This window comes from Scardinius erythrophthalmus (assembly GCF_964197995.2).
Source record: "Scardinius erythrophthalmus genome assembly, chromosome: 18".
Lineage (NCBI taxonomy): Eukaryota > Metazoa > Chordata > Actinopteri > Cypriniformes > Leuciscidae > Scardinius > Scardinius erythrophthalmus.
The window spans coordinates 17,440,732-17,455,830 of NC_138238.1; the positions used below are offsets into that span (position 1 = coordinate 17,440,732).

The window sequence follows — 15,099 nt, forward strand, 5'->3', positions numbered from 1 at the left end:
TGTATCTTCCATTCCAACCTCTCTACCACCATGGTCAATACCAAAGAGCTGTCAAAGGACATCAGAGACAAGATTGTAGACCTTCACAAGGCTGGAATGGGCTATAAGACCATGAGCAAGAAGCTTGGAGAGAGGGAGACAACTGTTGGTGCCATTATTTGGAAATGGAAGAAATACAAAATCCATCAATCGCCCTCGGCCTGGAGCTCCATGCAAGATCTCACCTCATGAGGTAAGGATAATCATGAGAAAGGTGAGGGATCTTAGCCCAGAACTACACGGGAGGAGCTTGGTAATGATATCAAGGCAGTTGGGACCACAGTCACCAAGCAAACCATTGGTAACACACTACACTGCAATGGATTAAAATCCTGCAGCGCCCGCATGGTCCCCCTGCACATACAAGCCCGTCTGAAGTTTGCCAATGAACATCTAATGTTTCAGAGAAGGCTTGGGAGAAAGTGCTGTGGTCAGATGAGACCAAAATTGAGCTCTTTGGTATCAACTCACTCAACTCAACAAGTCGTGTTTGGAGGAAGAGAAATGCTGACTATGACCCCAAGAACACCATCCCTACAGTCAAGCACGGAGGTGGAAACATTATGCTCTGGGGCTGTTTCTCTGCTAAGGCTACAGGAAGACTTCACTGTATTGCGGGGCTGATGGACGGGGGGCCATGTACCGTAAAACCTTGGACGAGAACCTCCTTCCCTCAGCCAGAACACTGAAGATGGTTCGTGGATGGGTCTTCCAGCATGACAATGACCCAGAACATACCACCAAGACAACCAAGGGATTGGCCTAAGAAGAAGCACATTAAGGTCATGGAGTGGCCTAGCCAGTGGAGTTAAAATCTGTGGAGGGAGCTGAAACTTAAAGTTGCAAAGCGACAGCCAAGAAACCTTGGAGGATCTGTAAAGAGCAATGGAGCAAAATCCCTCCTGACATTTGTGCAAACCTGGTGACCAACTACAAGAAACATCTTACCTCTGTGCTTGCCAACAAGGGTTTCTCCCAAAGGGTACTAAATAATGTTTTGCTTGGGGATCAAATACTTATTTCACTCACTGAAATGCAAATCAATTTATAACATGTATATATAATGTGTTTTTTCTGGATTTTTTGGTTGGTATTGTCTCTATCCGTTAAAATAAACCTACCATAAAAATTATTGACCTTCATTTCTTTGTAAGTGGGCAAATTTACAAAATCAGCAGGGGATTAAATAATTATTTTCTCCGCTGTATGTATTGTAAGGGGATTTACAGTCAAAAGACCCAGAACCAGATGTGATGAATGAAGACCCGGGGTCAGAATGATAATAAATTGAAAAAAAGTTTTTACTGAAGATAGTTTGCAGTTTCATCAGCAGAAGTCAGCTTCAAGACTCATACAGGAGTTTGTAGGCCGCCCCGCTTACAGTTACAAAGATCATAGCAGTTATACCCTTCACCAAGGTCTAAGATACGTCCTTGCTTCAGGTTGAATGATTCTCAGTGGCTAAGAAATAGATAAACACAGTAATTTTCCACACATATACAGATAGACTGAAACATATCTCCATCGATTATGCAGCTGACACTCGGACCCTGAAGTTAGGCACGTCTTGACCTTCCAGGTCACAGATTTGGGCGCCAGCATGTCCAGAACAATAACTCAGTCAATCTCAAAAAATGCCAGTGGTTCCTTAACCTGTAACCAAAAAGACTAACACACACACCAACACACCGCTTTTCCAAGGTTGGATTTGGCCATGCTCTAACTATAAACAGGAGAGTCGTCTCAAAACATCAAGATAATACGTTCTTTCTCTCAAGGAGAAGACACTTTAATATAACACAGTAAAGTAAAGCTTTAACTACGAAATGGTCACTCAAACTATTGGTTCCAATGACCCTGTGACCATAGTTGTCAGGGTACCCTAGAAAAACAGATGTATGTATTGACACATTTAAACAAGTCCTTAAAGGTTGTATCAGCGATTTCAGGCCCAAACATAAATGATCACATTCATCTAATCTTTCCTAACGATCCGCTAGCTACCCGCCCCATAAGAATGCCGTCACAAAAACACATCTCTGTAGGCAGCCTAGGCTCTGAGATCTGCACACAAAAACAGTTGATGTCACCACCACTCAAAACCAAAATAAATAGTGTTCCAACCATTTACCGACAGGGGTGGGTGTTGTGAGGTTTTGCGCACGTGCACGGCTGCCTATGACGGCTACACGCGAAAACCTCATCACCCACCCCTGTCGGTGATTGGTTGGAACACTATTTTGGTTTTGAGTGGTGGTGACATCAACTGTTTTTGTGTGCAGATCTCAGAGCCTAGGCTGCCTACAGAGACGCGTTTTTTTGACGGCATGCTTATGGGGAGGGCAGCTAGCTGATCGTTAGGAAAGATAAGATGAATGTGATCATTTATGTTTGGGTCTCAAATCGCTGATACAACCTTTAAATCATTTCTGGAAGCCGGGCTAAATGAGCAAGCACTGTTACTGCATTCAGATATCAAATACAGACATTACAGAATACATGAAAAGAACATTTTAGTAATCACACTGGTAACTTGTATAACAAAGTAAAATCTCATAAGCCTAGAGAAGTCATTCAACTCATGTAATATTTTTCTTTAATATTCTCTTTTATTATATTTTAAAATGTGATTTATTCCTTTGATATCAAAGCTGAATTTTCATAATTTTAATATGATTAAATCATACTGACCCCAAACTTTTGTACAGCACTGTAGGTTTATTATTGCAAACTTCTCTTGCACAAAGAACAGGCGGGTGATCATTGCTAACCATAGCTTGTGGTTTAGGACATTTCATGAATTTAGTTACCCAAGCTCAGCTGTTACATCACATTGTTATTCTGTGTTATACCTTTTACATTACAGCTCAATCGCATGTGCAGTTTTCTGTTGTTGGTTTTTTTAAATGATCATTTTCAACCTTTTTAGAGAAATAATATCCACTATTGTTGTAGTGAATATTTACTGCTCATACACTGTACTAGTATACTTTACTACCAATGTAGGAATATACCTGTCTGGTATACTGTAAGATGACTAGTGGCAAACTGTTTAGCAAAAACTATAATTACTATTAGCAACTAAATAATTTTAAGTCTTTTAAAATATATACATTTTGACATCTCAAGTACATTTTCATCCATGCAGATGGATACACACACACTTGCTGTTATTATACTGACCTCCCTTTGTTCTTTCAGCAGATGATTTGAGAGTCTGATATAAGTGGAAGTTCTCTTCTTTTTTTTTTACGTATGACCTTTCAGAATGACCTTTTAATGACTAGTTTTACATTCTCTTTACATAGTTCCTCAATATCGAATACGAGACGTTGGCCTAGGTGTGTACAGATACAAGAGTACTTGAAAAGTCATAGCAGTAATTGTGAGAAAACACAATATGTATTGGGCAGCTGTTTGGAGCTCACGCAGGAAACATTCTGGTGTTTTCGCTCCATCTCCCACACCCGATCTTGAATACTCTGCTGATTAATCTATCGAGTACCTGACAGTCACAGTGACCAATATGCACATCAGTCCCTGCGACTGAACATCAGGAAATAAGTGCATCTCTGTTTCTGTACACAGCTCTGAAGAGTCCGGCTGCCTTCCACGAACAGAGGAGAAGTCTGGAGAGAGCACGCGTAAGGGACTTTATCTCTTTTTTCACTTGCTTCTCATCTTTGATTGACACTTTTGTTGACACAGTTGTTTTCTCTTTTACTGGTGCAGACTGAGGATTACCTGAAGAGGAAGATCAGGAGTCGGCCAGAGAGGTCAGAACTGGTCAGGATGCACATCCTAGAAGGTGAGTCACATCATTCTCTTTTGAATATTAAAATAGATTAATAATCTTTTTTTTGATCTATTGCACGTCGTGTTTCTGTTTTGTAATTTCTGCCTCTTGCAGTTGCAATGGACCCTTTTCACAGACTGTAATGATGCTTTTCCACAGTTATTAACAATTTTTTTTTCATTTTATGTTTTTAACAAACGGTTGTGCATTTATAACACTAAACTGTTCTGTTATATTTTGCATTACATTTCAGAAAACTAGTTAACCACTGTAATCAATCCCTCTATATTATGCTATTAGAAAGCAAAATGTATATCTTTGTTGTAGTTTCTATTCACCACTATATAAATTTGCCCAACTATGACAACTTCTGAGCACCCCAGAGTTTTGAAAAAGGTCCATAGCCATTATCTCATCTTGACCTTTTCAGGAGTGAAGGAGCTGTCTGTAACGTCTATATTATTTTGTATTATTTCCATTTCTAATATTATAAAAACTGATCAATATGCAAAAAATACTAAAAAAATACTAATGGAGTCAGTAGACTCTCAGAGGGGAATTTAGGTGGTATTTACATAGAAGGAAGTGATTCAGTTGTTAATGATTCAATTTGTTTCACCCGCAGAGACTTCAGCCGAGCCCTCGCTGCAGGCCAAGCAGCTGAAGCTGAAGAGAGCTCGATTGGCAGACGATCTCAACGATAAGATATCTCACCGCCCTGGTCCAATTGAGCTCATCCACAAGAACATCCTGCCTGTGCACGCACTCATTGGTTAGTCTGTAACCACCGTCACAAACAGTGTTTGTTGCACGCACTATTACAGCTATGTCAGCTTTGTTTGTTGCTGTTTAAGCACCATAAGCATTTTCTCCACAAATGACAATAATGCAAATCTATTATTTGCAAATTTGACAAAAGCAGGAAACTTTAACTACATTTCTTGTCAATAACATCCCTCTCATTTAAATTGTGTAACAGTTGAACAAAAAATGAGTCAATTTGTTCACTTAAAAGATTCACTCACATTGATTAATTCGCAATCCAAATATTAAATCTAAGTTTAGTTTTACTATCATTAATTTCTTAAGTGTGTCTAATGCACAAATAAGACAACTAATTTTTTGTGTATTATCAGGTACCGAGTCTCCGAAGGGTGAGAGCTCCTCATTGGATGAGGACAGTAGTGATGCGCTGTCACCGGATCCCCAGTGCAGTCAGGACTCTCCGTTGGGTCTTGCTCCTCAACACTCCCCCTCTGATATGCTGAATATGAATGGAGACCTATCACCATCTCAGGTACATTCCTGTTTCTGTTGTTCAGTATTAGATAAATGGAATATTTATTTTGTCCTTTCAGTAAGCTAGAGGGCAGCACTGCTGTACACTTAAAGGGACAGTTCACCCAGAAAATTGTCATCATGTTGTTGTAAACATGTATGACTGACTTTCTTCTCTGGAACACAAAAACAGAAATTTAGCAGAATGGTCAAGGTTATTTTTTTCCATTTGGATTGTTTCTAATTATTATTGCTTACAAAGGAACATAAGCAGATTTGAGGACAATATAATGCTTTTAAGTTCACACAACGTATTTAACCAGTGTATATATTGTAGTTCCTCACTCAGGCCCCACCTCCTCCACTCGTTGCAGCCGATGCCTCTCCGCCACAGAATCTAACCAGTGAATTTACCATGACAAACTCTTCCCGTCCACCGACGGGACATACAAAGGTAAAGCAAAAGCAAAAGCCATCAAACCGATCATCAGTTTCATTTTTCAGTCTAAACCAATTTCATCACTCATGCTTCTCTTTTTTTGTTCCTTTGCTTTTTCTCACCACAAGCAGCAGTCTAAGTCCAGCACAGATCGAATCTCTCATCGATCCAAGAAACCCAAAGATAACAAGCCCAAAGTGAAGAAACTCAAATATCACCAGTATATCCCACCTGACCAGAAGAACGACCGGGAGCCTCCTCCTCAGCTGGACTCTTCGTACGCCAAGATCCTCCACCAGCAGCAGCTTTTCCTTCAGCTTCAGATCATCAACCAGCAACAGCAGCACTACAACTACCACACTATCTTACCTGCCCCTCCAAAGTGAGTACAACCACACATGATATGGATTCATTTTACCTGATCAAAAATACATTAAAAACAGTAATATTTCTGTAACTGTTTTCTATTTTCCTGTGAGACCAAAGCTGAATTTGAGCAGCTATTACTCTAGTCTTCAGTGTCATGTGATCCTTCATATCTTAATTTATTATCAATGTTTAAAACAGTTGTGCTTATTTATATTTTTGAAGAAACCGTGATTTAAAAAAAAAGTCCGATTCTATTGATAAATAGAAAGTTCAAAAGAACAGCATTTATTTGAAATAGAAATATTGTGTAACATTTTAAATGTCTTTACTGTCATGTTTGATCAATTTATTGTATCTTTGCTGCATAAAATGATGAATTGAATAATAATAGAAAATAATAATGTACAAAAATCTTACTGACCCTTAACATTTGAACAGTGGTGTGTGTCTGCTAGAGCAGTGGTTCTCAACCACTGTTGATGTTGGGTCCTCATGACCCAAACATGGGTCACAGATCTGTTTTGATTCACGAAACATTCCAATTTATATGCAAATAATAAAATGCTAAATCATGCACAATTATGATAACAAAGTAAACAGACAAACCTTTGCTAGATAAAACAAAATTTGATCCAGAATATATTAAATGCAGGTTACAGAATCTCGGTTCTGAAGCAAAGCCACCGTTCTAGAGAAGTGTAGACATAACTAACTGATTTACCTATGAAACAAAAATAAATATGTTCAATTCCAGACTTCCTGCTGAACAACAGCAACCATCCACCAGTCTGGGCCCCTCCTCTTCCCAGACTGTTTCCACATGCTCAACAGTCTCCTCCAATCAAAATGGGCCCAATCGTCAGAGCCAGCCTACAGCAGGAGGAGTTAAGCCCAGCACTTTACCCCCAAATCTGGATGAATTCAAAGTGGGTAACAGATGTAATTCACTTATACTTAAGCAATAACAGTGACCACTTAATTTCTTGGGTGATTTTGGTTCCAGAAATATTTGTCCTACTTTGTCTTTAGTGCTTTAAAAAAATCGTAATGTAGATTTTATGAAGAGGTCAGATTTGATCATGAACCAAAACAATATTACAATATTAGTCACAATATTAGAACCATTGGAGAATTTGATAGTGTTGCGTACTACTGTGGATATTTTGAAACTGAACTGATTGATCTCGCTTTCAGGTTGCAGAACTTAAACAAGAGCTCAAACTGAGGGGTCTGACAGTATCTGGAACTAAGAACGATCTCATTGAACGACTGAAGAACTACCAGGAGCAGAACAATGGATCATCAGCCGCAGGAGCTGCAGCTATGAAAACTGTGCCTGCTCAGTTACCGCAGGTTCAGTCATCTGGTGCTGCCCAACATCAAAACCCGAAAGACGTGGCTGCTCCAGTGTCTGCCTTTTCAATAGCGGCTACCACTAGGCTCCACAGCACAACTCCACCACAAATCATGCGCTTCAGCAGCACTAGCTCCTCTCCTCCTGTATCTCCTACCCCCTCCGACCGCTCTCTGGCTGGATTGAGTCCAGATGAGACCAGCTGCAATGGGGATGTGTTTGGAGAAATGGTAGGTCTGTGTGTTTGAAGATGCACAGCAGAAATGGTTAAAAGAAAATTAGGGATGCACAATGTATCGGTACATTTTTTTAGTTTATTGGTATCTCTCAATGTTGGATATATTCAGTTCATTTCCCTTATTTTCATTTAGACTAACACTTTACGATAAGATAATTCACACACTTAAATTTAACCTTTAAAGTTTTTCAAACTTATTTTAGTATTTTAGTTCAGTTTTACATCCCTATTATGTAATTTGTACAGATTTGTATTGAATAAGAGCTTTTTAACCTAAGAAAAATTTCTATCATCTGTGATAGACAATACATTTTTTCTAAATTCTAAAAATTAAGACCTTGGGTAACACTTTATTTTACAGTGTCCTTGTTACATATGTTACATGTAATTACCGTAGCAATAACAGTAAACTATGCATAATTACATGCAACTAACCCTCAACCAAATCCTAATCCTATAGTAAGTACATGTAGTTGCTTAATATTACTCAGTACTCAAATATATAATTACACTGTAACAATGACACCTTAAAATGAAGTGTAACCAGAACTTGTTTCTCCCTTAACAGGTTAGCTCACCTCTTACACAGCTCAGCCTGCACCCGTCTCCAGACCACCGGTCTCCAATTAAAGAGGAGTCTCTCGGGCAGATGCAGGCATCCTGCAGCCTTTCTCGTCCGGGTCTGCTGCCAGTCTCGCAGCGTCAGGATCCAGGTCCAGCATCAGGAACTGCAGTGGACAAAGACCAAATGCTTCAGGAGAAGGACAAGCAGATCGAGGAGTTGACACGCATGCTCAGACAGAAGCAGAGGCTGGTGGAGACCCTGCGCTCTCAGCTGGAGCAGGGTAAGCGCGGATCGGCTGCAGAGGTCGCAGACAACATGGGCAATACTGAAATATCTTTGCTGTCTAACGGACTGGAAGTGAGGGTGAAGGAAGAGGTCAAGGAGGAGATGGACACATCAGAGGACCTGCAGAAGCAAGTCCAGCCCCTAAAAAAGATCCAGACGCAGTGTTCGCAGCAGACTCTGCTCAAGCTGCAGCAGATTCACCGGCTGCAGGTGCAGCAGCAGCAAATGCTCGTGGACCTACCAAACGTACAGAACACACAGTCACTGCAGCAGCAAAAACAGCAGCAGCAAATCGACCCACAGAAACTGCAGCAAGAGCAAGGAAAGACACGGGTGTTGCAGCTGCAGAAGCAGCAAAAGGCGCAATTACTGCAGCAGCAGAAGTTGCAGTTACTGCAGCAGCAGCAGCAGAAGGTGAAGTTACTTCAGCAGCAGCAACAGAAGACGCTGTTACAACAGCAGCAGAAGACTCAACTGCAGCAGCAAAAGAAGACAGCGTTACTGCAACAGCAGCAGCAACAAAAGTTGCAGCAGCTCATCATCCAGCAGAGTCAACAAAAGCAGCTACAAACCAATCAGAAGCAGCAGCAGACGCCACAAAATCAGCAGTTACAGACACCACAGGTCAGCGACATTTCCCGTTTTTGTTGTGCATTTTGTTTTTGTGCAGTTCTTTCCGTCATTTTCACGTTATTTTTATTTTATTTTTTTACAGGTTTCACAGGTGTTTATCAATCAGCCATCTGGTACTCAGATTACTACGTCTTTCCCACTGGATCTCCTGAAAGCTCACTCCACACCCACGCTAGTCACTGACAGCAATGGCAACCGTTATCTGATTGCACTCACCAGTAATAGTGTGGAAAGCCTGACTGGAAAGTCTCCTCAGAGCAAATCTAATGGACGGATTACTCTACAGGTGACTAAACATTTATAAATATATAATAAAATGCAATTTTATTCCTGTGATGCAAAGATGAATTTTCAGCAGCCATTACACTGTCACATGAGAAATCATATATAACATATAATATGATGATTTGGTGCTCAAGAAACTTATTATTATTATCAATGTTGAAAACAGTTTTACTTTATATTTTTTTCCTAATGTGTAATGATAATCCTTGTTTTTTTGTGTTTCAGAGATTGCAGTCAACCCCTAGCAAGCTCCCTAGCCAGTCATCTGCTGATGTGGCTAATTCTGCCAACCAATCACACGCTGTCAAAGAGCCCATCCCCAAGGTATGTGCATATAACAATGTGGATGTGCTTACTCAAACCTTTTACAGTTCTAAAAAATAGCATTTACATGAGATGGAGAGCTCTCTGACAACTTGAACTGTGAAGTCTTTAAAGAGGCATGAAACACCAAGATGTATAACAGATAGTCAAACCAAATATACACCAGATAAAAAAAAATTCTTTTTTTTTAACTGGTGGGTGCAGGACACTGTAGTTAATTTATGTAAGTGAGGATAGCAAAATAAAGTAAACTGTTACTTATATTATATATATTATACAGAAATATTTATAAAAAATTTGGGACCAAAAATTATTCAGACACTTTGACCTGACCATGTTTTGCTTAAGTGTTTTTTCTTTAATTGCTGACAGCTATTCAATCTGATTCATTTGTGAGACAGTCTAAGTGAAGTGTGTGGCCAAAACCAGTGAAATATCAACTGATTTGATGACTCTGAGTTCTTGTCATATTTTATTACCATTTTCTAAACTATAGCGAATAAACTGTGATAATGTGAAAAATGTTAAAGGTGTTCGAATAAATTTTGGTTTGACTGTATGTACCAATAATGTATGATGAAAGCCAATGATAAGCACGTTTTCAAATTACAAGGGGAAGTTAGTTAATTAAGGGAATTTTTTTGACTATTCTTATTTGAAATCAACATAGAGTTAACATTGCCTGAATCTGAATGAGATGCGTCTGATTTACACCAGATTTGAAAATTTGGGACTGGGGCTTTTTCAGTCATTCAAAATCATCGGCATGTTTACCCTGACACTTTAACAAAACTTCTAAAATATTTATTTAACATGCATGAGTTTCCAAAGTTGTCGACAGTTATAGACCTGTGGATCAACATCACAGAATAACAGTCTCAAATGTACATTCAAATTGCAGATATGCAATGACCTGTGGGTATTTGTGGATTGCATTGAGAGCTAACAAAACAGTGTACAATTATAGTACTTAGGGGAATATAATGGGCTAGGCTGCATGTAGTTGTGCTTTATCTCCTCTCTGCAGCTGACTCATGCTGAAATCTCCCATTTCCAGGTTCAGAAAGTAGGGTTCCACTTGGAGACCACAAGTGTTCAGGAGTCTAGCCAGCCAGTGTCCGCCCCACCAAGCTTTGAGCCATTCTTCTGTGAGGAATCTCTGAACAAACCCTCTTCACCCCCTTCATTTAAGGTATCGCACATGCATTATTTATACTCATAATACTCATGCTTTAGTTTTGTTACCCATTTTCCTTTTGTCTTTATCTCCTTCTTTGCTAAAGCTCGCATTTCTTTTTCCGTTTTCCTCTACCCATCATGTCCATCTGTTTTAGGAGGACATTTGCCCAACATTTGATCAACATACTTTGTTCACCCCTTCCTCCCCAAAGCCGAACCCTCACCCCCCTCAGCGTTTTAAAGTATGGCCTTCACATTCACATTCTTACTTTGTTCTTTTTCTTTTCTTCTTCATTCTTTCACCTTCTTTTTCTGTTTCCACTGTTTTTCTTATAGTAACATTGGTGATTATTCTCTCTGTTCACAGGATAATGTCTCAAACAACCAGCAAATAGATGATTTGTTCGATATCCTGATCAAGAGTGGAGGTAAAAAGTTTTAAATATACCAGTACGAAGTTAGAGGTCAGCTAGATTTAATTTTTTTTAAAGAAATGAACTTTAATTTGCAAGGATGCTTTAAATATGTGGAAAATGACAGTGTTTTATAACATTTCTATTTCAAATAAATTCTGTTCTTTTAAACTTGCTATTCATCAAAGAATCCTGAAAAAATGTATCACGGTTTCCACAAAAATATTAAACGACTGTTTTTAACATTGATAATCATAAGAAATTATTTTTGAGCTCCAAATCAGTATATTAGAATGATTTCTGAAGGATCATGTGACACCGAAGACTGCTGCCATCACAGGAACAAATTACATTTTAAATATATTCAAATTGTAATAATATTTTTACTGCATTTTTTTACTGTATGATCAAATAAATGCAGCCTTGGTGAACATAAGAGACTTCTTTCAAAAATATATATATATATTAATAATAATAAATCTCCACATTGCAGAAATTTCATCTGGATTTAAAGCCAGTCAAGACCCCTCCCTGTCAGACCTTCACTCCAGCCCACCCACTCCATCCCCACCTCCTCCGCTCCACCTCTCGCCTCCCACACATCAGCCCGACCCTGTTCCCTCTCCTTCCCAGCAGCTCCCCGACACCCAGGACAGGCCTTGCTCTAGAACTGTCCACCTCGAGGACTTCCTGGAGAGCACCACCAGTGCTCCTCTCCTCGGAGTGGAGCCGGACGGCCCATTGACGTTGATCGATGACCTCCACAACCAAATGCTGAGTACTTACAGTATTCTGGACCATCCCACATCTCCAATGGACACCAGTGACCTGAGCTTCTCACCCCACCCGGCCAACCTGGACTTTGAAGACCCCACCCTGGATAGCATGGATTGGCTGGATATACCCGGGGTAGGAGGGGGCAGCAATTGTAACGGCGGGGGTATGGTCCTTGCCCCTCTCAGCTCGCACACCCCACCCAGTGTATTTTCTGCAGACTTTTTGGACAGTTCGGATTTGCAGATCCACTGGGACTCATGTTTGTAGCTTTTGGTCTTAATTGCTTAATGACACAATTTAGCACCTTCAACCTTACTGTGTATAGGCTGTACACAAAACACTCCATACGCACATATGCTGTTTCTTATGCTGAAATTTGTTTCTTCATATTCCTGTGCCGAATGGTATTTAAACAGTTCCTGTGTCTGATAGGTCCTCTTAAGCACTGAATTTTAAGCTCTCATTTACTGCATTATGCTCAAATGTTTCGCATCACACGGCACTGTTGCCTTTGCCAACAGAGAGACCAATCTGGACCCTGACACCAACTTCTCACACCTTCAACAGCTCAACTTAACTCATACTTTGGTCTAGCTATTAGACCAGTTGTCCATGCTGGTTAGGATCATTTTTCACTTTAAGCACACCAGTTAGTACAATCTCCTCTACATATCTTTGGCACCATTATAGTGTTGCTTCTGCCCATCTCAATAAAGTTATGACCTCATGACCATTATATGAGGCTATTTCTGCTCCACAGGTTTCACACAGTCACTTGCATCGACAAACTAAATGGAGGAAATATATGAGATATCATAGACCTCTTCGATTTTGAACCCTTTTGGCATGTTACTTCTTCCAACATTGCACTTAAGCTGACCCGACTGGTGCTCTGGTGTACACGACCCAATTTAATGGGCTCTGCAGGGAACCAGGTTTGGTGACGTTCACCAGATCTCTATGCATTGCTGTACTTTAGGATCATGTATTGATTAAACCTTTGTTCTTTTCCATCTGATTGTAGCGATTCGCTGGTGGAGGTCAGGGCTGGGATTCAGGTTTCAGAGTATTTGGAACTTCTTGTTTTCTAAAAAAGGAAAAAAAATAAAAGGAAAAAAATGCAGTGTGGAGTGTTTTTTGTTGTATTTTTGTTTTAAACTTACATATACACAGCACATTCACTTACAATGGACATTTCTTACTCTGCTATTGAAGCAAATTGGATTTTTAACAGTATTTAGATGTCTTCAAAATTATATGGGAAAAAAGCCCCTGAAAATTCAACTAGAGTGGAGCTTGAATGGGTGCCAACTAAGCAAACAATGTATATATAATGGTAGTGAATGATTTTACATTTGCATTTGGCAGGCGCTTTGAATAAAAGCGACTTTCATTGCTTTTGAGGTATATGCTAGCTTTTTTAATAGTTCTTGCATTCTCTGGAAATCAAACCCATGACAATGCTCAACCTTTTAAGCTTCAGGAAAATTTGGTAATCCAGTAAAACGTAATCCAGATTTTCTCATCTGACTGTTTAATTATTATTATTTTTATTTATTAAAATTTTTTTTGCGATATGCAGTTATAATATCAAATATGTCAGTAATATCAGATCATAAAAATCATTAAAAATGATTGAACACCAAGGAACTGCTGTGAGGAGAATAGAGATTTCTGTTATGAGGGAAAAGGCTGGAAACGGACTGAATTACAGTGTAAGCAACTCCCCCTTAATCTATATGATTTTCTAAAGGATATGTTGAGGACTGACCGTCTCAGTCACCATTCAATTTTCATGGCATATTTTTTTTTGTGCACAATAAAACATTATATATACTTTTTGAAGTAATGTTTTATTGATAAAACGACTTCTGATACACTATGCGGTATCGCCAAAAGAGGGCGCAAGACATCTATATATCCCAGATCATCGTGTGACAAGTAGAGGCTCAGTGATGCTGTGTGAGACAAATGAGATTTCCTGCTTTCTGCCTCGACAGCCATGACCGACATCTTAAATGTACCTGCATGGTGAGTGCTGATGGCTTTAGGGAGTTCGTAGAAGTAAGTAGCCTATAAATAAAACCAAACCAAAATCCTCAAAACCATTTCGACGTCTGACAAATTTTATTTTGAAAAGAGACATTGTTTGAAGTACAAATCTACACTCGTTTTACGTCAAATTCATCTGATAACGTTGATTTACAATTTCAAGCATTATTTTTGTTGTTATTGTTTGTTTTATTAACTCAAATTTAGTCAAAATGTGAATATAAAACCCTATTTAAAAAAGTTTTCAGCTTGTCATTCCAGTTTTGGTTTCTCCAATTGTTGTTCAAAGCCCTTATACCACTAGTTCATTAACATACCACATTTTTTACACAGTGCATTACCAACACAGGCATTATCAATGTAACAAATAGCTTACAAACACCCCTATTTCAGATATTTTTAAACGTTTCTGAACAAAGCATCTGTGTAGTTCAGTCTTAAATATCTTAAATACAATTCTTACATAAATAATACAATTAATGTACATAAATACAGAAATATATTTAATATGCTTAAATATGAAAACAGAAAAAGCGTCCAGATCACATGAATATCTGGCTTGAATAAAAGTAAAGCACGACACAGTACAGGAACAGATAGGTAGCACTTATAAGTAGCCTACATATATTTTAATTAAATACTACGAATATTTAAGAAACATCACACTAGCAAGTGCTGTTGATCTGTATACCAGCACATCTGATTGGCTGTAGGCACAAGGCCACAGGTAATCACATCCGTGCAGATATCCAGACTGTGAGTTTTTATTGCTTTTAATACGACAGTTCAATTAACAAGTAAACTGTATGTGTAAAGATGAATAACTAGATTTTCCCTCCCCACTCAATGTGTTCGGTAATCACTTTGGGTTTTTCATTTTCCAAACATGCTAGCGGGGTTTTTTAGCATATCAGAATCTGAATTTAAATCTCCTGATTACACTGCAGATGGTTATGCAACACAATTAGATAAGTATTGAAGTATCGGACTTTTCCCCATATGGTATTAAAGTAGATCTTGGTTTTTTTTTATGTTGGATACATTGTAGCCCATCTGATGTACAAGTTCTGGTA

General features: G+C 39.0%; 1 protein-coding gene across 7 annotated transcripts in view; it reads left to right on the forward strand.

Moving 5' to 3' along the window:
• mrtfab (myocardin related transcription factor Ab) overlaps window positions 1–13,063 on the forward strand; it is a 37,291-nt gene extending 24,228 nt beyond the window's left edge. For 4 of the 7 annotated variants that reach the window (XM_081393044.1, XM_081393047.1, XM_081393049.1 and 1 more), the window contains 15 exons: window positions 3,628–3,683; window positions 3,772–3,847; window positions 4,461–4,607; window positions 4,972–5,132; window positions 5,451–5,567; window positions 5,684–5,934; window positions 6,676–6,847; window positions 7,116–7,505; window positions 8,082–8,987; window positions 9,079–9,282; window positions 9,507–9,605; window positions 10,663–10,797; window positions 10,940–11,026; window positions 11,152–11,212; window positions 11,691–13,063. In XM_081393044.1, coding sequence (XP_081249170.1) covers window positions 3,628–3,683; window positions 3,772–3,847; window positions 4,461–4,607; window positions 4,972–5,132; window positions 5,451–5,567; window positions 5,684–5,934; window positions 6,676–6,847; window positions 7,116–7,505; window positions 8,082–8,987; window positions 9,079–9,282; window positions 9,507–9,605; window positions 10,663–10,797; window positions 10,940–11,026; window positions 11,152–11,212; window positions 11,691–12,241 — 3,413 coding nt within the window. In that variant the 3' untranslated portion in view covers window positions 12,242–13,063. The remainder of the gene's footprint in view (window positions 1–3,627; window positions 3,684–3,771; window positions 3,848–4,460; window positions 4,608–4,971; window positions 5,133–5,450; window positions 5,568–5,683; window positions 5,935–6,675; window positions 6,848–7,115; window positions 7,506–8,081; window positions 8,988–9,078; window positions 9,283–9,506; window positions 9,606–10,662; window positions 10,798–10,939; window positions 11,027–11,151; window positions 11,213–11,690) is intronic. The other 3 variants (XM_081393048.1, XM_081393045.1, XM_081393050.1) reach the window with 1 other exon arrangement.
• Window positions 13,064–15,099: the final 2,036 nt, after the last annotated feature.